General features: G+C 33.6%; 1 protein-coding gene across 4 annotated transcripts in view; it reads right to left on the bottom strand.

The window, feature by feature from the left end:
- The window catches only part of LOC101893470 (endoplasmic reticulum aminopeptidase 2), a 153,301-nt gene that overhangs the window by 22,809 nt on the left and 102,972 nt on the right, over positions 1–27,520 (bottom strand). For all 4 annotated transcript variants that reach the window (XM_059127068.1, XM_059127066.1, XM_059127067.1 and 1 more), the window contains 3 exons: positions 14,902–15,090; positions 10,045–10,127; positions 2,439–2,647 (listed from right to left, as the gene is read on the bottom strand). In XM_059127068.1, the coding sequence (XP_058983051.1) occupies positions 2,439–2,647; positions 10,045–10,127; positions 14,902–15,090 (481 nt within the window). The remainder of the gene's footprint in view (positions 1–2,438; positions 2,648–10,044; positions 10,128–14,901; positions 15,091–27,520) is intronic.

Raw genomic sequence — 27,520 nt, forward strand, 5'->3', positions numbered from 1 at the left:
GCTATATGAAAACGTAGACCTATCGTCTTAGAATTTTACTCTGATCAAGAATATATATACTTTATTGAGTCTAAGATCATTATTTCGATGAGTTACAAACGGAATGACAAAATGAATATACCCTCCATAGTATGGTGGAGGGTATTAAAATATATCGGAGCCGAGTTGCACATAATGGAAACGTACGTCCCGAAATTCACTCAATTTGGGCTGATCATTAGCCATTATTTGCACAATAAAACTTAAATCCGATTAAGGATATATATCCAGAGCTATATCCAAATCTTAGCACTTCTCGATAAAATTTGGCAAAGGTATTTCCGAGCTTTATGAGATCTGGTACCAAATATCATTGTTGTCGAATGTGAGACACTTAAACACCAAATCGGCTTAAACATATATGTGGAAGCTATAGCTATAACCGAATTCGATCTATTTGCTTCTAGACTGAATTTGTCGGATGTACCAAAATTCAGGACTTTTGGACACATATTGGCAATTTGATGTACAATTAACCCGAAATCGGTTGAGGATGTATGTATGGGAGCTATATCCAAATCTGAACTGATTTTGACATAAGCCCAAATGGACTGAATCTTGGCAATTAGGACAGAATTCATCTTATAAACCAGTACTTCTAATTTGGTGAAAATCGGTTCAGATATAGCTATAGCTCGCATATATATGTTTTATCCGATTTTGGGTTTAAATTCCCTCACAAGCTTAATATGCATTCCACAACAATGATCTTTGATACCAAATATCAGATACAGCTCCGAAATAAGTGTGCAGTGATATCCGGTACCAAATATGAGGGACTTAAAACCCCTAGACTGAATTCAGTGGGATGTACCAAAATTCAGGTAATTTTTCATTCCTGTGAAGCCCATCCCCTCCACAGATCATAAATATCTATAAAAGGCATTCTCACTGCATTGGTGTGATTGAATAAAAGGAAAAACGTTGTTGCGGAATTTGAGAATTTGTGTAAAGCAGTAAAAAAAATTGGGATGTAAATGTCTGCATGTCTCTCTGCTTTGCCAAATAGGCCAAAAATAATGACAACTACATACCTGTTGCCCAGATTTGGATATAGCTCCCATATATATCTTCATCCGATTTCGGGTTAATTGTGCACCAAATGGCCGATATAAGTCCAAATGGACTGAATTTTAGTACATCGGACCAAATTCAGCCAAAAAGCAAGTATATCAAATTTAGTGAAAATCGGTTCAGATATAGATATAGCAACCATATATATGTTTCATCCGATTTAGAGTTTTAGTCCCATACATTCGTAATATTCACTCCACAACCGTGATATTTGGTACCAGGTATTAGATGGAGCACAGGAATAGCTGTTTTAAATTTTATCGAAATCGGTTCAGATTTGGATATAGCTCTCATATATATCTTCATCCGATTTCGGGTTAAATGTGCACTAAATGGTCAATATCAGCCCAAATCACCAGTCTAGAAGCTAATACGTAAAATTTGGAGAAACCTGGTTCAGAGATAGCTATAGTTCGTAAAATGCACGATAGAATTAGATAGATTTTGATTTTGTACCAAATATCTCATAGAGCTCTGAAATGCCCTGTATAAACCTTTTTACGAGAGCTCTACTAAATATGCATAGTGGTGTAGGGTATCATAAAGTCGGCCCCGCCCGACTTTTGAGCTTTCCTTACTGGTTTTTATCTTACAAAATAATAAGTAACAGAGTGTGCACGTCGTGAGTATGTGACGTACCCAGCTTCTAGTCAGAATATTGCAAATTCAACCTCTTAACTAATTTATTGGATTTTGGTGGGAGTTTAGTAAGCAATTTTTTATAATACCCTGTTTTGTAAAAATAGGGTAAAAATAACATAATAAACCCATTATTTAATAATGACTAACCTTATGGTATTTAATGTCGTGTCATTGATGTTCAGTAAACGGTGATATAATATTCAATTCACATATGACAGCGAATCGGCACGACGAATGGACCAAAAAAATATTACCAGGCGCCTTCCTTTAATTACATTAAATTAAGCCAACGGTTGTACATTTCAAAAGTGTATTTTTTGTGGCGTACGTTCCTTGCTGGTACTTTATACACAAATAAAAATATACTCTATTTTTTTAAAACTGAATTTCTTGAGATCTGACACTCTATTTAAAAAAAAAACTGAACGATATAGAAATGGTATTTAATTTGAAACTATTCGAATAAGAAATAGTTTAGTTAAAAATTAATTTATGGCAATTGCCCTTGAAATAACGCAGACCAACTGAAAATATAAATCCACTTTGCATATCATTGCAAGGACAAGGGTCACCCATTTAATTACAATTCAATGGCTTCCATTATTCTATGTATATACATATATCAAATTGTTGGCGAAACTGTGCTTCTTTTGAAATATTACTTTATTTCATAGCTACATTACCTTTCCAATCCATTCGAACTTTCGTATTGATCCACATAGAAACCCTCCGGCTCGGGGTTGAGCTTTGAATACCAACGCAAATTAAGTGTGTAATTGGATTTCTTTCGCAGTTTATCTTTCACTTCGATATACAGCTGTTGTCGTGGTGGGTATTCCAAGAATTTGACAATTTTAATGGCATTACCTTTGTTGCCCATTGGTACAATGGCCTGAAATGAATTGAGAGATGGAGGGAGACAAGGTTTTAGTAACAATTTCATACAATAGCAGGATTACAAACATGCAACTAAAATATAATAAAGAAAAGTTAAAAACAAAATTATAAGGAATGCCGATAAGAAAGAAAGAAAAATACTATTTCTATTTATGCGTAATACCTAGCATAGGCCGCACAAATTTAACAACGATTACCATGAGGTCAGAGTTTGAATAAAAAAAACAAGTGTTTAATTTTCTATATATATATATATATATACTAGCCGAACCCGGTGCGCTTCGCTACCCCTTTTGATTTTATATGCATTCAAAATTTTATTTACGAATATATGTAGGATAAAGAAAAACAAATTTAAAAATTAAAAAAAAAATATTGCACTAATTTAATGCGTTAATAAACAAAATCATTACAAAAGCAGTAACATGACATGCATACACGAAGGGTTTGTCCTTTGGATTTATTTATTTCATAGCAAATACCAAGCGTGCAGGAAACTGCAATTTTTTTAAGTAGAGTGGCATTTTTATTGCAATTAGTGAATTCGAGATAGCAACATACTTCGCCGTAATAAGCGTATTTCAAATAAATTGTTGTGTTGTTTTTTAGTGTTAGCCTAAGGCGATGTGGGTCAATGGTTCTTATTAAAAATGCAAAATTATTTGAAATCAGATAAAGATATATATGGGAACTAAATCCAAATCTGAACCGATCTCGATAAAATTTGGCAAGTATATTTTTGAGCTGTATTTGATATCGTTGTTACGGAGTGCATATTACGGCTGTAGGTAACAAATACAACAAATCGGATGAACAATATATATGGGAGCTAAAGCTATATCTGAACCGATTTCGATCAAATTTGGCATACTTATTTTCAGGCCTAATTTGGTTGTATGTGCAAAATTCCATACTATTCGGGCTGATATTACACGTTTGGTGCACAATAAAAAGTAAATCGGACTAAGTTATAGATATATGGGAGCTATATCTAAATTTTTACCGATTATCTCCAATTTCAATAGGGTTCGTCCTTGGGCCAAACAAATGTTGTTTGCAAAGTTTCATCTCAATCGGATAATAAATGCGACCTGCATTTTGTTCACAAGAATACATGGACAGACGGACGGACGGACGGACTGACATGCATAAATCAACTCAGAAAGTGATTCTATGTAGATCATCAAAAGGAACTATGGGTCTATCTCGTTTCCTTTTGCCTGTTACAAACAAATGCACAAAGACATAATACCCTGACCACCTTGTGGTGTAGGGTATAAAAAATTACTTTTACACCAAACTCCGCCACACCTTTCATATTTCATTGAAATTGGTGCGTCAAATATGTGAAATCGGCCGAGAATATATATATGGGAGCTATATCCAAATCTTAACTAATTTCACATTTATTATTATAACCAAATTCCGCCACACATTCTGAATTTCATTGGAATCGAACATTCATATTGTGTTTGAGGCATCAAATGAACGAAATCGGTCGAAAATATATATGGGAGCTATATCCAAATGTGAACCGATTACAATATAATTTGGCAAACTTATTTTTGTTCCTAATTACGTTTCGTATTCCAAATTTGGAGACTGTATCTTCAACCAATCATTTCAACCAATTCGAGTCCATAAATTACAAACAAACAAACAAACATACAAACATTTTCCTCTTTTATAGATATATATATATATATATATATATATATATATATATATATATATATATATATATATATATATATATATATATATATACCTAAGTCTGTTTTTACACGGTAGATTGGTTCCAGAAGAAGCCGTGTAAAAAAAGACATTGATCTTATACTAAAATGGGTGATTTGTTCCTAATCTCTAAAACCAATTAATATTAGTGAAAAACAAGAATTTTTAAGAACAAAAATTCATGTTTATTTTATTAAATCAAATATATAATGCTTATTTTCACAAGCATAGTAATTAATGATAAAAAGATATGCACTCTGTAATATAAGTTAAATGTATGGCAAGTTCAGGAACTAAAAAACTATGTTGTGAACGAAAAGAATAGGTTATTCAATTTTTAAGGTAAAAAATAAAATAGCATAACTATCGACGGTTTAAGACTTTTTTCTTTCATAAATACCTTTTTGTGATATGAAAATATTTCGCAAAAATTAAATTTGACAAAAAAATTAAGTACATAAAATTTAAAATCGTGCTAAACGGAATAAAATAGTGTAAAAAATTAAAAATATTTAATTTTCAAACCGTGTTATATCAAAACCGTGTAAAAACAGACTTAGGTGTATATATATATATATATATATATATATATATATATATATATATATATATATATATATATATATATATATATATATATATATATAAAAGAGGAAAATGTTTGTTTGTAATTTATGGACTCGAAAACCGCTGCACAGATTTTCTTGAAAATTTCTAAGTTTACGACAATTTAAAGGTAACATAAGCTATATAAATTTTTGAAATTCCACTTGAAAAAATTTATTTTTTTTCCAAAATTTAGATTTTATATGTACATATCAATTGATATATTACAGATACACTCTCCAAATTTGGAATGCGTAATGGAATTTGAAACAAAAATAAATGTGCCAAATTATATTGAAATCGGTTCATATTTGGATATAGCTCAGCCCATTTCATGTACTTGATGTATTAAACACTATGTGTAAGCCACATTTCAATGAAATTTGGAATGTGTGATGGAATTTGTCTAAAAAATGTGTTTGTTAAATTATATTGAAATCGATTTAGAATTGGATTCAGCTCCTATAAATATTTTAGACTGATTTCGTTTATTTGATGTACAAAACATGCTATTTATCTCTAATTTCAATGAAACTTGGAATGTGTAACGGAATTTGAAACATTTGCCAAATTATATTCAAATTGGTTCAGATTTCTATATAACTCCCATATATATTTTCGGCCGATTTTATATATTTGATGCACCCAACGCGATACGTATGTCAGATTTCAATGAAATTCGACATGGGAACGAAATTTGGTACCAAAAAAAAAAATTGCCAAATTATATTGAAATCGGTAGAGGTGTGGGTATAGCTCCCATATATATACAGAGGTGGGTTTTTGCAAATAATCCGAATCTGATGTTTTAAATATTTTTATACCCTCCACCAAAAAAGGTATGGAGGGTATATTAAGTTCGTCATTCCGTTTGTAACTCATCGAAATAATCATTTTAGACCCAACAAAGTATATATATTCTTGATCAGCGTAAAATTCTAAGACGATTTAGCCCTGTCCGTCCGTCTGTCCGTCTGTTGTAATCACGCTACAGTCTAAACGAATTAAGATAGGAAGCTGAAACTTTGCACAGATCTCTCTTTTGTCTGCAGGCAGGTCAAGTTCGAAGATGGGCTATATCGGTCCACGATATCGTATATCCCCCATATAACTGTGCCCCCCGATATTCGGTATTTTGATGATGTTAGCCACATTTTTCAATGGAATTGTCTTAAAATCCACACAAGTAGTTCCTTGTGAGTACTTTACCCCCTGAGAGAGAATTGTCTATACAGGTCCACGATATAGTATATACCCCATATAACGGTACCCCCGATATTCGGTATTTTTATGATTTTACCCACATTTTTTATCGGAAATGTCTGAAAATCCACACAAGGAGTTCCTTGTGGGTACTTTATGCCTCGACAGAGAATTATCTATATAGGTCCACAATATCGCATAGCCCCCATATAACGGTACCCCCGATATTTGGTATTTTGATTATTTTATCCACATTTTTCAATAAAATTGTCTGAAATTCCACAAAAGGAGTCCCTTGTGGGCATTTTACCCCCTCAAAAAGAATTGTCTATATAGGTCCACGATATCGTATATTCCCCATATAACTGTACCCCCGATATTCGGTATTTTGATGATGTTAACCACATTTTTCAATGGAATTATCTGAAAATCCACACAAGGAGTTTCTTGTGAGTACTTTACCCCCAGACATAGATTTGTCTATATAGGTCCACAATAGCGTATATCCCCCCATATATCGGCACCTTCCGATATTAGGTATTTTAAAGATTTTAACAGAATTTTCAATGGATTTTATTTTTTTGAATATTTTCTAATTCGTTCCAAATGGTGGAGGGTATTCAAAGTTCGGCCCGGCCGAACTTACTGCTTTTTTACTTGTTTTCTAATTCCAACTTAGCTTTATAATTCCAAAATTAAATTATGTGCGAAGATAGAGTTTTTGGTACCATAGCCTGACAGTTTACATATTTAAACACAACCAATTTATGCATTCTAAGTTTTTTTGGTACTATTTAGTGAAATTTCCGATCATGAGCTTTATATGCTTTGGAGCTTCCTGGGCCTACATTCTCTCAGTTTAAAGTCAGTATCCCGACCAAACTATTCCAAACTTTCGGTTCCACATCAAAACTACAGCTTACTTCCGAAGTGAAAATAGATTATTGTGACAAATAAGCATGTTCATTATAATATTGCTACTGCTATGACAAGCATGAAGACAGCTCTGTTGAAAGACTACCATGCAGCATTCTCAGCCGAATCGGCATTAAATGAGGTTTTGATCATAAAGCAATAACATTAAAATTTTAACAAAATTGTCAATTAAGCACATTTCAACAACTATCATGTAAAACTTAGCTCATGCTGATTTAAGAAAAAAATTATTTTTTTCTCCGCCGAACGAATATGGTTGTGTATACGCTTGGACAAAGCTGGGAAATATTGAGACATTACTTAGAAAATAATGATAATGTTACAGAATGTGTGGGAAAATAGCGTAACGATTTTGGAAGAAGGCAGATCCCGTCAGCTCCGTATGTAGATAAGAACAAATAAAAAAGCAGCTAAGTTTTTATTACGTCCACCATTTGGGAGAAACTTTCAAAAAACTTCCGGAAACTACCACTTAAATGAAAACTGTTATATGGAGACTATACGAAGACGTGGATCTGCTTACGAAATTTTTTCTTATATGCTGTAGTGTCCATTACAAACTTCAAATACCAAATTTGAAATAATTTCGATGAATAATTTCGCTATATTCATGAAAATACCGAATATCGGTATGTACCGTTATATGGTGGATATACAAAAACATGAACCTACACACGATTTTTTTTTTGTCATAGGCTGAAGTACCCATTTGGAACTTTATATACGAAATTTGTTACAATTCCGGTGAATAATGTCGCTGAAATCATGAAAATACCAAATATCGGGAGATAGCGTTATATGGGGGCTATACGAAGACGGTGACCTGCATACAAAATTTTTTGTCACAGGCTGTAGTACCCATTACGAACTTTAAATATTAAATTTGAAATAATTCCGGTAAATACTGTCGCTAAAATCATGAAAATACCGAATATCGAGAGGTACCGGTTTATGGGGGCTATACGAAAATGTGGACCGACATGGCCCATTTACGAACTTAACTTGTCAACTGGTAAATTATGTAAATTTTAGCCTTCTATCTCAATTCGTTTGAAAAACAGCGTGATTACAACATACAGACAGACAGACGGACATCGCTAGATAGAATTTTACGCTGATCCAGAATATACATATATACCTTGTAGGGTCTATTATAAATATTTCGAGGAGTCACAAACGGAAAGGCAATGTTAATATACCCTCCATAGAATGGTGGAGGGTAAAAAAGTGTCGGATTTGGGATACAGAAAATCCGCACGAATGCTTTGAAAAGCCGATGCATCCAAAACGAGTCATTGCTTGGTGCGGATTTTTGTCCAGAAGCTAAAAAGGTGATGAATGATGAATGAATTTTTGTTCACAAAGAAGAATATTGTAACATTCGCTTTTAACAGGATGTTTTACGCGTTATCAGTGCTGATGTCGATTGGCCGCACAGGTACTGCGATTTGACATAGTTAGACTATAATTTGTAAGGTGCCATCAAAGATATGTGTAACGCCGACAAACCAGAGACAATTGACGCTTTAAAGGACAAATTTCGTGTAACAAAGCTGCACACAATCGATAATGTGCTTAAAAATTGGCAAGTCGAGACTGCCATGGCCAGCCGAGACAGCCATTTGAATAAAATTATTTTAAATTATAATACGGAAGGTGTGTGTTTTCAAATAAAAAGAATTTAAAAAAAATATTCGCCATGTGAAAAGAAACAAATTTTATTTTAAACCAGTAAAGAAATTCTTACCGCCCGACTTTATGATACCCTACACCACTTTGCTAATTCAGTAGAGCTCCGCATAACAATTAAAAGTTTTTATGGGAGAATTCCATCATACACGCTATGATTATAATTATAATTTAAAGTTCAAACCACTAAATATGCCGAAGCATTTGTATCTTTTAAATTCGGACTTGCATTGTCCATTTGGTGCGCAATTAACTTGAAATCAGATAAAGATATATATGGGAGCTATATCCAAATCTGAACCGATCTCGATAAAATTTGGCAAAGATATTTCTGAGCTGTATTTGATATATTTCCCTGAATATCGTTGTTACGGAGTGCATATTACGGTTGTGGGTAACAAATATAACATATCGGATGAATAATATATATGGAAGCTATAGCTATATCTGAACCGATCTTCACCAAATTTGACATACTAGCTTCTAGACTCAATTCGGTCGTAAGTGCCAAATTCCATCCCATTTAGACAAATATTAGACGTTTGGGGCACAATAAAAGGTAAATCGGACGAAGTTATATATGGGAGCTATATCCAAATCTGAACCGATCTCGATAAAATTTAGCAAATGTATTTCTGAGCTGTATTTGATATATTTCCCAAAATATTGTTGTTACAGAGTGCAAAGGACAAAAATAATAAATCGGATGAACAATATATATGGGAGCTAGAGCTATATCTGAACCGATTTCGATATAATTTGGCATACTTATTTTCAGGCCTAATCTGCTTGTATGTGCAAAATTCCATACCATTCGGCCTGATATTACACGTTTGGTGTACAATAAAAGGCAAATCGGACGAAGACCACCTTGTGGTGTAGAGTATACCACCTGACCACCTTGTGGTGTAGGGTATAAAAATAATGGCAAGGTCGAGTACTACGAGATGTGGGTAGCAATATTCCAGTTAGCAAATGAGACTACCTTTAACGTTTTGCCATGGTCCCATCTATTGTTGGGAATAATTATGATGTCATTAACACATTTAATTCAAGAAGATACTTAAACCTAGAATTTCTTTAATATTGTCAATTAGGCAATATCCTCCTGCCACTCAATGAAATTACAGTGAAAAGATTACATTGTCATATACTGGCATACATAATCAAAAAAAAAAAAAAAAAAGTCGCAGGTTGGCCCTAGCCAAATAAATAGCTACTCACCTTTTCTGTGACATTTAGATCCTGAATGTGCAGCACAATGAAATTGGTTTCCTTCTCAATGAATAGATCGATTGTCACTTGACCTTAAATGTTGGAATGGAAATAGAAAAAAAAATGTGAATACAAATGATTAGTGGAAGGTAGTTTAGAAATAGAAATAAGGGCTAGTGATTAATTTGGAGAACACTTCAATTATATAATGAGTTATGTGTATATTAGGGTGGAATATATCATTGTACATTGTAATGGTGTTTTTAATTATTTTAAAGTAGAACCTTAAACCTATTTACCATTATTTACAAAAATTATTTTTGGAACCAAAGTGAAAGTTTCTATTCGATATGAGATGCCGTCAATGAAATAAAATGGTGTTTGTTTTGGGAAAAAAATTCAACGCTACAAGCATTAATTAATTTGTATAGCTTTAGACATATATTCTGCACTCAGGCTTTAGTATTCTATCAAAATAATATACATGATGTTCGAACTTTAAGACTCATAGTAACTATCATGTTAGGCCCTATAATGTATTTTTTCTGGGTGAGCCAAGTGCGCCCGTCTGTAGATCTAGTTATCGTATTTAAGTCGCATTTTTAAGGAGTTGGGATTTTAGGCTACAATTAGGCTACTGCAACAAAGTCTGATGCCACGGTCGATTAATATGAGCGGAGAGCGACCATCGGCAGTTATGGCTGCCCACACCATCACCATGACCGGCGCTTGAGTTTTGGTGGCCAACCGAAGGTGCACATTTTCAGCTGAACGATCGTTTTGTTTGTTAACAAACTGCTGGACAACGAATGTTTTCTCATCGGAGAAAGCCAAATTCGGCAGCTCGCCACTTTCAGCCAAGCAAAGCAACTCTTTAGCTCTTTTGAGTCTATTTTCTTTCTGTTGCGTTGTAAGTTCTAGCACTTTTTGAAATTTCAATGGCTTTACCCTGAGATCATTTTTCAATATCTGCCGATGGAATATTGCGATATGCTTAGCTCACGAGCCATTTTTCGGCCACTGCGACGCGGGTTTCGATCAAGTCGCTTCTTTACTTTTCGAACCATTTCTGCTGATGTTGCTGATTTCTTCCGTCCACTTCCTTTAAGTCGGGCTACGCTACCAGTATCACGGTAACGAGCGATGGTAGGAGACACAAATGATTTATTAACATTTAAATGCTGGAATGCTCTAACGATAGTCACTTGTGGTTTTCCAGCCAAATATAAAGAAATCACATACAGGGAAATCACAAAGAAATATCACGGTTGAATTCCATCACGAATAACGAATATTTTTTTCTGGAAAATATAATGAGCTGTAACTGGAATAACAGCTGTCGGATGAGTGGCTTAGAAATTACAGCAGTCTGAAGTTGGTTGCAGTTTTTTTCATCCCACCCTGTATGTGTCTTGCGATATACAATTCAAGTTCGACAATGGGCCACATTGGTCGACCAATTGTGGCATAGCCCCCATGTAAAAGTACATCTCGTTATTCAGTAGTTTAATGGTTTGTACCACATTTTTAATGGAACTGAAAGAACATTTTGTATATGCCTTTACCAACATAACGATGTTATATAACATTTTGGGGTTTGGCCGTAGGATTTTCGCGGCCAAAATGCCAGTAATTGGCTATTTCTATACTCTCTGCCAAAAATTTGTAGTTTGTAACACCTTGAAATTGTTCTCCCTATATTAGAAATGTATACTCCTGTTTAGTGTAAAACCCAATGTCGAATAACCCGCGCCGTCCATCCATTCGTGTGTCTGGTTGTATATCATCCTCTTGAAAGATAGAGGTTTGAAATTTTGCAATGACATTGATATTCGGACGTATGATATTGAAAATGGAATATATCGGTACCTCCAAAGTTTCAGTATTTTGGAGGTTTCTGCCCCAATTTCTAACCAAATCAACTCTTATAAAAATAATAGGAAGTGCCCGCTACTTTATCAGCGAAAATCCCACCTTAAAATTTTTGATTCGTTTCAACTGTTCGTGTTTGGCTTTTTTAGTACTCAAAATTTACAATTTTTCAGTTTGGCAAATTTTTTAATCCAAACTCATAGGGTAAGTGTGCCTAAGTTCGGTATGTCCCAGTAGTCGGCACTTTTTATATTTAAGCCCAAATAACTGAAACTATTATAACTAAATGTATTTTGTTTACGTCAAATATATTGCCAGCTATCTTTGTGCACAATTTCGCTAAGAAAAAATGATTTATTCTAATAGAAATTAAATTTTTGTCTGTGAAGGTCCACAACAATTCATATTCTTAAGAAAAGTACAATAAAGACGTCGAATCAGTTTACCTAAGCAAAAATATTATATTTTAATGAATTAATTTATTATTATTGTTAAAAAAAATTGGTATGCCGACTATTGGAACTTGCCATACCGACAATTGGCAAGTGGTGCCGACTACTGGCAAAAAAGCATTGTTTTAATAAAACTACAAATTTATGAAATTTAATAAAAAGTTATTAAACTTATGAATAAATTAACTTTGTAATAATTGAAATGTTCCACTCAGAATGGTGAGCGATTAAAAACGCGAAAATCCTAAAAATGCCGACTACTGGTACACTTACCCTACATCCTACTTAATTTTCAGACTTTCAATGTTTAATAAATTATTTAAGTTGGTCCTTTTTCGGAAAGAGTAATAGGAAAATATTTAACTTTTTTGCCAAAAATTCTTTAAAATCTTTCATTTTTCAGATTACAGAGGGGGATATTAGATATTTTTTTCTGTCCAAAATATTTTCAACGTCTCAAATATAAACCACAGAAACAAACCGTGACTTCAATATCAAATTTCAAATTTCCCTTTATCCAATACCAAATTTAGTAATATTTTGTACGAATATCCAAAAAATCTACATCTCTCCCTCCTAGACACCAACAGTGATCTAAAATTTGTACAATTTAGTATTTTTTAACAAATTGTAAAACCACGTCCATATCTCAATTCCAGATTCCAATAGAAACCTCAATATCAAATTTCCCTATCGCTTCACCCAAAACGAATATAGATCGAATCAGGATTTCAGCTCTATCCCTTCACTCAATACCAAAATTTAGTACCATAAAGTAATTATACCCTCAGCCATATGGCTACAGAGGGTATATATCATTTGATACGGCCAAAACGTGCCTAGTCGAAATAACGGTTTTAGACCCTAGGTCTCTTTGGACCAAATCCGTTTCAGAACATTTGGAGTCGATCTAGCGTCCGTCCGTCTGTCTGTCTGTCTGGCTGGTGCGCACGATAACTCTCGAAGGGAGTATCCGATTTGGTCCAAATTGGCTACATCGTAATATTTTTATCAAACTTATATCGAGTTCGGAGATAGGCAATATCGGTCCACTCCTTCTGGTACCTCCCCCACAAAAGGTCGAAATTTTCAAAAAATATATTTTTTGCACAGAAAGTATAATCCGAATTTGCTCCAACTTTGCAAATCCTAATATTTGCGTCAGTGCTAGGGCAGGTGTGGAAATGGACAATATCAGTCCACTCCATCAAGTACCTCCCCCACTAATGGTCAAAATTTTGAATAATTACAACTCTCATAAAATGTGATGTAAGAGTCCGATTGTCTTCAAATTTCACACATCCCAATATTTATATTAACCCAAGGTCTGGTGTTAAGATGAACAATATCGGTCCACTCCTTCTGGTACCTCCCCCATAAAAGGTCGAAATTTTCAAAAAAAAAAAAACATATTTTTTGCACAGAAAGAGAAAGGCTAATCCGAATTTGCTCCAACTTTGCAAATCTTAATATTTGCGTCAGTGCTAGGGCAGGTGTGGAAATGGACAATATCGGTCCACTCCATCAAGTACCTCCCCCACAAATGGTCAAAATTTTGAATAATTACAACTCTCATAAAATGTGATGTAAGAGTCCGATTGTCTTCAAAGTTCACACATCCCAATATTTATATTAACCCAAGGTCTGGTGTTAAGATGAACAATATCGGTCCACTCCTTCTGGTACCTCCCCCACAAAATATTGCAATTTTGAGTACCCATGAAGCTCATAAATCGCCAAATTAACATCCGATTCCATTTAGACTTGGCACATCTGTCGAAATATTTATATCATATTTTTGGGTCCGATAGGAAATGGGCAATATTGGTCCATTCCTTCGGGATCTGCTCCATAGAGGGTCAAACGTTTGAATAGCCTTTACACTAGTCAAAATATATTTAGATAATCAGGCTGGGGTATATCTCTGGCGGCAATGCCGACTAATACTTTTTAACTTGTTTTCGTACAAATATAGGATGCATTTTAATCTCAACCTCACATACCTCACATTTATATCAAATTTCAGCTATGTAATTTATTACCATTTATTACAATTATAGTACGCATTTCCAAATTAGCTTCTTTTCTCACAGACATCAACAGTGACTTCAATATTAAATTTTTGGATTTCGGCTCTATCCCTCAAGCAAGCGCTTTGCCAGGAATTGACCAAAATACCGCAAAGCAACATTCGGGCAGCGTGTGACGGTTTCGTTGCCAGATTGAATCTAAAATTATTCTAAAATTTGATGATATTTCCGAAATTTTCATTTAATAAAATTGAAAAAAAAAACATAAAAATTATGGCGTTTGACTATGTTGTAGTTTTTTTATTTGTAATATTAAAGAATTCAGTAAGAATGTTAAAAAAATATGCGGATAAAACCACTTATCGTATGCCCCTTACGCCAACCCTAAGAAACTAGGAGCGTTTTCAACATATGTAGGTTTCATTATGGGTACAATTGTATTATGATTCATCGTGTGTTCCACCCTAATATGTTTATGAAATACCTCACACAAAATACACATATGTACATACCTTTAACATCTAACGTCGTTAGATTCGGATGGATTGTCACCATGTAACGCATTGGTCGAGCGTAGGTGGGTAAGGTTAAATTCAGCCATGGAAACGGTTCACCATTCGTCGCAATCGGATTAAAGGGTTCAGTTACATTCTCTGCGTCCGTTTGAAGACCCGTCGGTAATTTACGTGCACACGAACAATCTGGAACGGAAATGAGACAAAAGTTAAAATCGAATGGAATCATTACAGCTATCAACGTCATTGTTGTCAGCACCAACTAAGGCGAACACCAACAAGTGTTGGTGGTGGTTGCCATTCTCTATCATTTCTCTGCTTTAGCTATTTTTCGATACAACAAATAAAACGAGTATTCTAATTTGAGGTTTTTTTACTGTTTTTTTTTTTTTCTCTTTTCTATTTGTAGCTGCTATTGTTATTAATGATGTTGTCTGACGTTGCAAAAAAAAAAAACTGACTTTTACAGAAAGAATTTTGCAGTGACAGCAACATCGCCTCTAACAATAGAAGGTTTGAAGGTGAAGTTGTTTCTTCTTTGTCTTCTTTTTAAAGGATTTTTTTTTTCACTAACAAAAATAAGTTTATAACAGAATATACAATTTGCTTTGAAAAAAATATCGTTTTAAACTAAATAATTATTTAAGAGAGGTGTGTACTAAAATTACAGTGGAGGAAATTTCATAGTTTGTTATTTATAATTTTAATTTGCAATTTTGATGTTATATGATTTAATCCTTTACGTGCCAAGATCATTTTATATTTTTGTAAATTATTGTTAAAAAAAAAAAAACAGTTTCCTTAACCGAAGAGGTAGCAAAACTTGCTGACAAATGAAAGAGACTACTTATATACAACGTTCTCTTTTAATACTTTTTACTAGAAAAAATTGGCAGAACGACTGCATCTGAATGAATAATATATCGACTTCGAAGGATTGGTTCACATTTGTTTTGTTTTCTATTATCAGATACAACTCTTGCTGTGTTCCCTTTTTTATACCCTCCACCATACTATGGAGGGTATATTAACTTTGTCATTCCGTTTGTAACTCCTCGAAATACTCATATCAGACACAACAAAGTATATATATTCTTGATCAGCGTAAAATTCTAAGTCGATTTAGCGATGTCTGTCTGTCTGTCTGTCCGTCTGTCTGTCCGTCTGTCTGTCTGTCCGTCTGTCTGTCTGTTGTAACCACGCTATCTTTAGAACGAATTGAGATACAAGGCTAAAATTTTGCACACAGGTTTATTTTTACAGTAGGCAGGTTAAGTTCGTAAATGGGCCATGTAGGTCCACGTTTTCATATAGCCCCCATATAACTGTACCTAACGATATTCGGTATTTTGATGATTTTAGCGACATTATTCACCGGAATTGTTTCAAATTTGGTATTTGAAGTTCGAAATGGATACTACAGCCTAAGACAGAAAATTGTCTGTGCAGGTCCACGTCTTCGTATAGCCCCCATATAACGGTACCTCCCGATATTCGGTATTTCGATGATTTTAGCGACATTATTCACCGGAATAGTTTCAAATTTAGTATTTAGAGTTCGTAATGGAAACTCCAGTCTGTGACAGAAAATTGTCTAAGCAGGTCCAGGTTTTCGTATAGGCCCCATATACCAGTACCTCCCTATATTCGGTATTTTGACGATTTTAGGTACAATACTCACCGAAGTTGTTTGAAATGTCGTATTTGAAGTTCATAATGGGTGCTACAGAATATGACAAAAAATTGTCTACGCAGGTTCAGGTCTTCGCACAGCTCCGATATAACGTTACCTCCCTATATTCTATACTTTGATGTTTTTAGCTACATTATTCGCGTTTATTTCAAGTTCCGAATTTGAATCTGGTAATGACTCATGACAAATAATGCCTGTGTGGGTCCACGTCGTATAGGCACCAATATAACGGCAATATTCGGTATTTTTAAAATGTTATCAACATATTTTCAGGATTTTATTTCCAAATTCGTTCCAAATGGTGGAGGGTATTCAAAGTTCGGCCCGGCCGAACTTACTGCTTTTTAACTTGTTTTTGCTTTGCGTGAACTGTTTAAAACTAGAAGAAATCCCGAAACTAGATCAGAGTCCTTCAACATCAGTATATCATTCAATTTCTATACTCAGTACTTTCTTGTCAATAAGTTAAAAACAAACCAATTATACCATCTTGAACGTACGGGTACAAAACACGATACCAATTTCAAAACTAGCTGTCACTCTTTAAAAATAATACATCTGCGAATTCGAAGTTGGCTTCGAGGTTACTATTTTTATATCCTCCATACGGAGATACATTAAGTTCGCCATTCCGTTTGTAACTGATCGAAATAATAAATTTAGACCTAAGACCAAAGTATATATATTCTCGATCAGAGTATATATACTTAGAATTCTAAGACGATTATCCCTGTCCCTCCGTATGTCCGTCTGTTGTAATCACGCTGGAGCCAATTTCAAAAATACTGATCTACAATTTCATAGATCAGTCTTTTGTGTTCCGGCAAGTCAAGTTCGAAGATGGTCTATATCGGTCCACGATATCGTATGGCCCCCATTTAACGGTAACCCCCGATATTCGCTATTTTGATGATTTTGAGCACATTTTTTAATGGAATTGTTTGAAATTCTACACAAGGACTTCTTTGCAGGTACTTTACCGACTGTAAGAGAATTGTCTATAGATGTTCACGATATCGTATATCCCCCATATAACGGTACATTCAGATATTCGGTATTTTGATGATTATAGCCAATAGAATTGTCTCAAGGAGTACCTTTAGCCCTGGAAGAGATTTGAGTATATAGGTCCATGATATCGTATAGCATCCATATAACGGTACCCCCGATATTCGGTATTTTGATGATTGTCTGAAAATCCACACAAGGAGTTCCTTCTGAGTATTCTACCCCCTGGAAGAGAATTGTCCACGATACTGTATAGCCCCTATATAATGGTAACCCCGACTTTTGGTATTTTGATTATTTTATCAAAAGTTTGAAGCTCGCAATGAGTACTACAACTAATGCAGAAAATTTTCTATGCACGTCCACGTCTTCGTAGATCCCACATATAACGGTTTTCATTTAAGTGGTGTTTTCCGACTTATTTTTTCTTTAATTATCCAAGATCCTGGAAAATTGTAGAGGGTATTAAAAGCCGAATTTAGCTGCTTTTTACTTGTTTATACCCTCTACCATACTGTGGATGGTATATTAACTTTGTTATTCCATTTGTAACTCCCCAAAATACTTATGCTGGACCCAACGAAGTATATATATAGAGTTACAAACGGAATAACAAATCAGCGTAAAATACTAAGTGGGTTTAGTGATGTCCGTTTGTCTGTCTCTCTGTGTCTGCCTGTGTGACTTCCGAACGAATTGAAATAGAAGGCCGAAATTTTGCACGCATGTGTATTTTGTCCAAAATTTTGCACACATGTGTGTCTTGTCTGTAGGCAGGTTAAGTTCGTAATTGGGCCTGGGATTGGATTCTTGTTCTATGAAAATATGAAATGAATTATATTTCCTTTATAAAATTTTTCATTTGACATTTCTTTCCTTTAAAAAAGTTTTCATTTCACATTTTCATATAACAAGAATTGAGGCCCTGGCCCACATTTCCGTATAGCCCCTCATGTAACAGAAACTCCTGATATTCCGCATTTTAACGATTTAGATCACATTTTACAAACATTATTGAATCCGGTACATAGAGTTTGTAATATGCACTATCTCCTGCAGAAAAAAATTGTCTTTATGGCTCCACGTTTTCTTAGAGCCCCCATATAACTGTACCTCCCGATATCCGGTGTTTTAGGAATTTATACGAATTGTTTAAAATTCGGTTTATAGATTTTTCTTCACTACATTTGGTATTCTGATGATTTTAACCACATTTTTAGGGGAATTGTTTACAATTCGTTATGTAGATTTTGTAATGGGTTATGCCTTCTACGACAGAAGACTGCTGGAATTGGTTCATTTGTTATTTGGTGATTTTAGCCATATTTTTCAAAATAAACAAGGTTTTTATTAGTAAAAATGAATAATATTTTTCATGGTTCATATTGAAAATACAAATTTCTTTTGTTCAAAGACTCGCAATGAAATTTGATCTAAAATAATTCTTCCTTAGACATATTCTCTAAAAATGAAGTATAAAGCGATCTTTTGAATAGGATTGGGTATGTGTTTAATAAACAATAAAAAACACATAATTTTCACTTTAAATAAAAAAAATTGAATGTAATTTTCATAAAAAGTAGTGTACCCAGATATATGGTATATTCTGAGATTAACCCTAAAAGGTATTTTTAATATATATGATCTCCTGACGTTTAGGTAAGATTTAGACTTTTAATGTCTTCTAGGACTTATAATAGAATTTTATGACAAAAAATTTTTTAGAATGCCTTTATTATTTATTGTTGAAAACAATTAATTTTTGTAGCACAGCGTAATTAATTAGATTTGAAAATTGTTTTTTAAAATTTAAACAATCCGAGACTCAGAAGGCATTTTTATATGGGGAACTCCGCTCAAATATGGTCAGACCTAAGCGATAATCTTAATCTAGCATTCTACGAACGATACTAGGTCAAATTTCCAAAAAGTATTTTTAAACGACGTTATTTCTATTATTTCTATATTTATATTGCCAGTATTTTTTCAATGTCAAGGATCTATGTTGGGCGTGGTTCTATATTTCCCTTATATAACGACAACGCCTATTTTCATGTGGTATTACGATTTCTTCACAAACATCCTTCAATTAAAAATACTATTTCTAATATTGATAAATATCCTCCACTGTTCTAACTGATATAATAATAGTAGTATATGTGTACATAAGATATAGACATAGAAAAAGAAAAAAATATCAGCACACAAAATAGAAAAAAGTACAAAAAGAAACAAATGAAAAAAAATACAAAATAAAATAATTGCATTTGGTTTACATAGCAAAACAGCATTGCAAGACCGATATTTAGAATGGGTAAATGATGTGGATTGTTTGTCGGGCTGGCGAGTGTCTAAATAAATGGATGGTAGGTGGAATTCATTGAATGTCAAGCTCTGTGATATGTCCTTTGATTGAGTGGGAAGATACCAAACATGTTGGAATAAATATATATGCCTAAACACACAAATACAAACACACATTATTGGTACACGAACACTATGAATAAAAAGAGAAAGTACAAAAAATAAATAAAATTTAAATAAACATTCAATGAATAACAAAGAAACATCAATATTATTATACAATATTAAATCAAACAGGGATGTTTTTTTGTTTAATTTGGAAACTAATTTCTCTGATGGCTTGGACAAATGCAAATATCTTGTGTGTGTGGGTTTGTATGGAAATATTGGAAAGTCTTTTGGAGTTCTACTTCCATTTCCTAGATATTTGGCGGCAGTTTTATTTTGGCAACCTTCCATCTACTAATTTTTGATTAAAATTATTGAGTGGGCAAAAGCAAACTGATGTACAAATATTTCCATGGCTTGTATTTTTATGTCGTCGAAAATAAAAACAAGTATAAGGCCTTTAAAACATTTGTTTGAAAAGGTGATTTCAAGGAAACCGAAAGCTGTCATATTTTTAATAAACGAATCAAGCTATCATTGTGGGAAATGCCAATAGAATTGTAGTCAATTTGGTATGTAGCTATTTCTTCATCAAAAATAGAACAGAAATTCACAATTTGTTTAGTTTTAAGGTTTTATATATTTTTCAAGTTTTTTTTCGGAAAATATAATAGAAAAATGTTTAACTTTTAATTTCTCCAAAATCTTTTATTCTGAACTTTATCCAGGAGGATGTTCGTAAAACCATTGCACAAGGGACCTACATCCGATTTTTCTATCCAAAAAAATTCAACTTCTCCATATGTGAACTCTAGAAATAAACATTTAACTCAATATCAAATTTAAAAATTTCAGCTTTATCCATTCACTTAGTGGCAATATTTAATGCGCATATCCAAAACAATCTACCTCTCTCCATCCTAGACATCAACAGTGACCCAAAATAAATACCATTTAGTACTTTTACAACATTGATAGAATGCATTTCCAAACCCACCTACAAATCTCAATCATAGATTTTGAATTGCAGATCTATACATCAAATTCCAGCTCTATACATGCAGTCTATATCAAAGTTAGTGATATTCAGTACTTTTCTAACATTTAGTACGCATACCCAAACCAATCTACATCTATCCATCCTAGACACCACCAATGATCCAAAATTAGTACAATTTAGTACTTTTCGAACAATAATAGAACTCATACCCAAAACTATCGCTAGATCTCAATTCAAGATACCAACAGGAATATCAATATCAAATTTCGGGATTCCAGATTCACTAGCACTTAGTACTTTTCGAACAATTATAGTACGCAACCTCAGATACCAACAGTGACCTTTAAATTAAATTTCAGGATTTCAGACCTTTAATTTTCTCATTACCAAATTAAGTACAATTACAGATTGAGATGAAAAAACTGCAACCAACTTCAGACTGCTGTCATCTCTAAGCCACTCGTCCCACAGCTGTTAAAATTATTCCAGTGACAGCTCATTATATTGTTTACAAGCGTGAGAATTTTCCAGAAAAAAAGTTATTCGTGATGAAATTCAAGCGTGATAGTGTGATTTCTTTATATTCCAGCATTTAAATCTGGTAAATCTTTTGTGTCTCGTACCTTCGATCGTTACCGTGGTACTGATAGCGTAGCCCGACGTCAAGGAAGTGGACGGCAGAAAACAGCAACATCATCAGAAAAAAATGGTTCGAAAAGTAAAGAAGCGACTTGATCGAAACCCGCATCGCAGTAGTTGAAAAGTGGCTCATGAGCTGAACATATCGCAATATTCCATTCGGCGAATACTGAAAAATGAGCTCGGGATAAAACCGTTGAAATTCCAAAAATTGCAAGAACTTACACCGCAACAGAAAGAAAGTAGACTCAAAAGAGCTAAAGAGTTGTTTCGTCTGGCCGAAAGTGGTGAACTGCCGAATTTGGTTTTCTCCGACGAGAACACATTCGTTGTAAAGCAGTTTGTAAACAAAAAAAATTATCGTGTTTACTTGCCAAAGAGGTCAGCTGAAAATGTGCACCTTCGGTTGGCCACCAGAACTCAAACGCCGGCCATGGTGATGGTGTGGGCCGCCATAACAGCCGATGGTCGCTCTCCGCTTGTATTAATCGACCGTGGCATCGGAATAAATGCCGAATATTATCGCGAAAATATTCTGGAGGGTGTATTAAAGCCTTGGGTACGCAAACATTTTTGCCGCAGACCTTGGACATTCCAACAGGACTCAGCATTATCGCACTCAGCACGCGCCACCCAAGAATGGTTGTAAAATGAGGTTCCTCGCTTCATTTCCAGCGCACAATGCCAATCCGTTGGATATTGTATCTGGAGTATTTTGGAAAGTAAGGTTGGCACTAAGAAATATCAAAGTGTCGATCACTTCAAGCTAGCCCTTCGCCGGGAATGGGCCAAAATACCGCAGAGCAACATTCGGGCAGCTTGTGACCAATTCGAACAAATCTAAACTTTTTCTAAAATTTGATGCTATTTCCGACATTTTTGTTTTCATTCAATAAAATTTAAAAAAAGAAATGTAGAATTTATGGCGTTTGACTTTGTTGCAGTGTTTTTCTCACCCTATATAGTGTAAACGTAAAATTCTCTGATTCTATTTACGTAAATTCGAATTTCATATATTCGTAAATTAAAAAAAAAACAGTTACTTCTTCGTCTTCTCTGTTTAGCTCTATTTTCTACTGGATTTTTCGTAATTATTTCTCTATAATTGATGAATATTAAGGAATTTTGTCACACAGTATTAGCAAATGTTTTAAACTTCAAGTTCACTGAATTTATTTAAAAAAAATGTTAACTTTTTAAGTAAAAAATATATATATCTTTATACTTGCAACCAAAAATTATCTCACGGCATTACAACTACGTTCTTCTCTAAAGTCTTTACATCTGTTATTACTTTTGACTGAAACAAAACATAGAATGCCAAAAAGGGAAATATGAAATAAGGAAATTCCTATGAATTTGTTACTGCTAGTAAACATCAAACATGCCATGTTGTGTTTTAATAAATTGTGAATTTTCTAAGAAAACCCCAGAGAAGGGGAAGTAAGTGAAACAATAAATAAGTAAGAAGAGGAAAAAATCTGGGAAATATAAAATACTAATTACAAGAATGAAATAATAAATTATATATTTTCAAATATAAATCATAATTCTAAGTAATAACATTCACAAATATGTATATAGTACATTAAAAAAAGAAAGGAAGTTCATTAAGAAAAAAAAAAAAAAAATAAGAATAAATAATGGCATTTGGTTTTTCTTTTTTTCTCATAGAAGTAAAATACAATTGTTGTTGTTCATCATCATCGTCATATTGTTACTCACATTTTGAACCAATCAAACAAGCATAAATATAGAGATATGTATGTATATATTTTTTTGCAATTATCGTATAGTTTTTTTTTATTTCCAAAAAAATATATCATTAAAATAAACAAAATACAAAAAAAAAAAACAAGAAAACATATATAGAAATTATGTTTGAAAGTAATACGGAAAAATAGTTCATTTAGCATTTTGTGGGTTGCAATTTAAATCCTGTTGTTTTTTTTTTTCAACTTTGGTATAAGGATAACAGATGATGGATGTAATGGAAATGGGTTTAAATAAAAAAATGCTATAAAAATGTTTTTATTTGCAGTGACTATGGAAATTATGTAACTTAACCGAATATAAAAAATGTGTTGATATATTTTACATGAATGGTTACGATTAAAAAAAAGTATTTACAAATATTGTTATTTTATTGGCAATTTTAGTTAAACTATTATAAAGGGAATTTTAATAAAAAAAAAGTGTAATAGCTAAGGTTGCCTAAAACAAGGTTGCTATCCAGATAATATAAATAATCTCTCTTAGCTTTTAGCGACCTGTAAAAAATATCGGCTAAATTCCAAATAAAACAAGTAAAACCAGTAAGGAAAAGACAAAAGTCGGGCGTTGCCGACTATATGATACCCTACACCACTATGCACATTTATATCTGCCGAGATGCACAAAATGGAAACGTACGTCTTGAAATTGAATTTTGGGCTGATATAAGCCATTATTTGCATAATAAACCTGAAATCGGATTATGGATATATATATGGGAGCTATATCCAAATCTTAGCCGTTCCCGATAAAATTTGGCAAAAGCATTTCCCAGCTTTAAACGATATTTGGATCCAAATAGCATTGTTGTCGAATACATATTAAGAATAAGAATAAAATCGGATAAACATATATATATATATATATATATATATATATATATATATATATATATATATATATATATATATATATATATATATATATGGGAGTTATAACAAATTTTCTCAGAATTCTATGTACTTGCTTCTAAACTAAATTCGGACGGATATACCAAAATTCAGTATTTTCGGATTGATATTGGTCATTAGGTGCACAATAAACCGATATCGGTTGAAGATGTATATGTATATGGGACATATATCCAAATCTGAACCGATCTTGATAAAATTTGGCAGACGTATTTCTGGGCTGTATCTGATAACTGATACCAAATTTCATTGTTGTCGAATGCATATTACGAATGTGAGGGCCTTAAACACCAATCTGAATTGATTTTCAACAAATATAATCTCATTCCTGGTATCAAACATCATTGTTGTGGAATGCATATTACGCTTGTGAGGGACTTTAAACCCCAAATCAGATAAGACATATATATGGGAGCTATAGCTATATCTGAACCGATTTTATTAGACATTTGTTGCACAACATATACGAAATCGGTTGAAGATACAGGGTTGCTCATATTCGACGGACCCATGTTTTTTGGGCCCATTCCAATCGACGAGACTTGTCCGCAGGCAACATTCTTTGCGTCAATTGAATTTTGTACGGGAACAAATGCAAATCAATGCGAATAATCCGTTGTAAAGTGGACCGAGCCATGCCCAACTACTGAGAACGGCGTTTTTGGGATGTTCTTGGGGACCTCTCAACACTGGCTCGTACGGCAGCGATATTCTCGGCCGATCGCCTTGGTCGACTTTTATATGGCCTTTTCGGATTAGAAAGAGCCTTACCAGTCGAAAATTTTTCGTATAAACGCCTAATGGTGTTCTTAGAAGGCGCACTTCTCACATTTTTTAATGTTTAAAAAGCACGTTGAGTTTTCACAATTGACTTCTTCTGTTGAATGTAAATTTCAACTATTTCAGAGCGCGTGTATTGGTTCATTGTAAAAATCTGCTTGGAGTGACGCTTCAAATGCGGTATGTCATTAAGCGATGTGACATCTCTGTCAAAAGTTATGGCGTTGCCAGATGGGTCCGTCGAATATGGGCAACCCTGTATATGGGAGCTATATCTAAATCTTATCCGATTATCACATAGGGTTCGTCCTTGGGCTAAACAAATATTGTTTATAAAATTTCATCTCAATCGGATAATAAATACGACCTGCATTTTGTTCCCAAGAATACATGGACGGACTAATATTGGCAACCACCCTTAAAACCTAGAAATTAATAAATTTCATGCCCAAATTTCAGAATTCATGCCCTATCCATTTACAGAACGTTAAATTTAGTACCATTTAGTACTTTTCGTGCAGTTATACTACACATGTCCAAAGCCACTTCAATCTCTACACCCTGATACCAAAAATGACCTCAATACCAAATTTCAGAACATATCTTTATCCCAACACCCCACCTCATATTTCTGTAATTTTGCATAATACGAATTACCAAAACCACTTCTATCTCTCAACTAGAAACACCAATAGTGACACCGAAATTTCAAGATTTCCGCTCCATGCCTTCACTCAATACCAAATTTAATAGCGTTCAGTTCTTTTCGTACAGTTAAAGTACGCATTTAAAAAAAAAACATATTTTAATCTCAGTTAACAAAACTGGCCTTAATATCAAAATTCAGGATTGCAGCTCTGTAATTTTTCCCATTGTACAAATTTAGTACCATTTAGTACAATTATAGTTCGTATTTCCAAAACCACCTTTATATCTTAACCCCAGACACTAACATTTATATCCAATTTCAGTATATCAGTTCTATTCCCAATTAAGTACTATTTTTGCTATATTTACTCTTTAGTACTTTTCATACAATTATATTACACATTTTCAAAAAAAAAAATCTCCATATTTTAATCTCAGTTAACAAAACTGTCCTTAATATCAAAATTCAGGATTGCAGCTCTGTAATTTCTCCCATTGCCAAATTTAATACCATTTAGTACAATTATGGTACGTATTTCCACTATCTTTACCATAGACACCAACAGTGACATTTATATTAAATTTCAGTATTTCAGCTCTATTCCCAATTTAGTACTATTTTTACTATATTTACTCTTTAGTACTTTTCGTACAATTATATGACAAATTTACGAAACAAACTATATGTCTTAATTCCAGATACCAACAGTAACCTCAATATCGAATATGAGGATTTCAGCCCTATCTCTTCACCCAATACCAAATATACAAAATAAAGTACCATTTAGTAGTTTTCATACAATTATGATACACATTCCGAAACCACCTATATGTCCAGGCTACACAAGAACAATGACCATAATACCAAATTTCTGATTTCAGCACTACCTGTTCACCCAACACCAAATTATACCATATTTTGTACTATTGTACAAAACTCAATATCAAATTTGGGAATTTTGGCGCTATCCCTTTTCCCAATACTAAATTTAGTTCCATTTAGTACTTTTCGTACAAACATAAGACACATTTCCAAACAACCGCCAAATCTCAAACACTGATACCATCAGTAATCTAAACATCAAATTTCAGAATTTTATCTCAATCTCTTCATCTAATACCTAGTATTGTACCGTTCAGTACTTTTCGTACAATTTTATATGTCCAGACTACATATGAACAGCGGCCCTGATACCAAGTTTCAGATTTCAAGAGCTATCTACTATTTAGTACTTTTCGTATAGTACACATTTCGAAAACCATTTCTTTATCACAAACATACTGTATAAGTGGTTACGCCAAGGTATATGTTTGATACATTGTTCCCCTTCCCCAGTATTCCAATTAACACATTAATTGGCCTCTCAGTTGAGATTAATAGGGAAATCTTTTCTGCCTTACCTAAGGCCAAAGCTCCAAAACTGGCCATCGTGCAGAATTTCCAGATCCTAGTCTCAGCCGTTTCGCCTGGGCGTTGATTCTAGATCAGTCAGTCAGTTACTTCACTACTCTTTATCATGATCAAATGATGAGGGCATATATCTGTCGGAATACCGACTGATGCTTTCTAACTTGGATTTGTCGACATGTTGTTCTTCGTGAAGAAAAAAACACCAGATGGAGTAGTAATTTAAATCGATCTAAACATACGTCCATCTGGTGATTGAAAATATCGCTCCACTTTTCCTGTACCTTCCTCACGATAGTTCAAAATTCTGGAAATTAGGCGATGAGAGAACCTGCTATAGTTTA

The sequence above is a fragment of the Musca domestica genome, unplaced genomic scaffold (genome assembly GCF_030504385.1).
Source record: "Musca domestica strain aabys unplaced genomic scaffold, Musca_domestica.polishedcontigs.V.1.1 42, whole genome shotgun sequence".
Classification (NCBI taxonomy): domain Eukaryota; kingdom Metazoa; phylum Arthropoda; class Insecta; order Diptera; family Muscidae; genus Musca; species Musca domestica.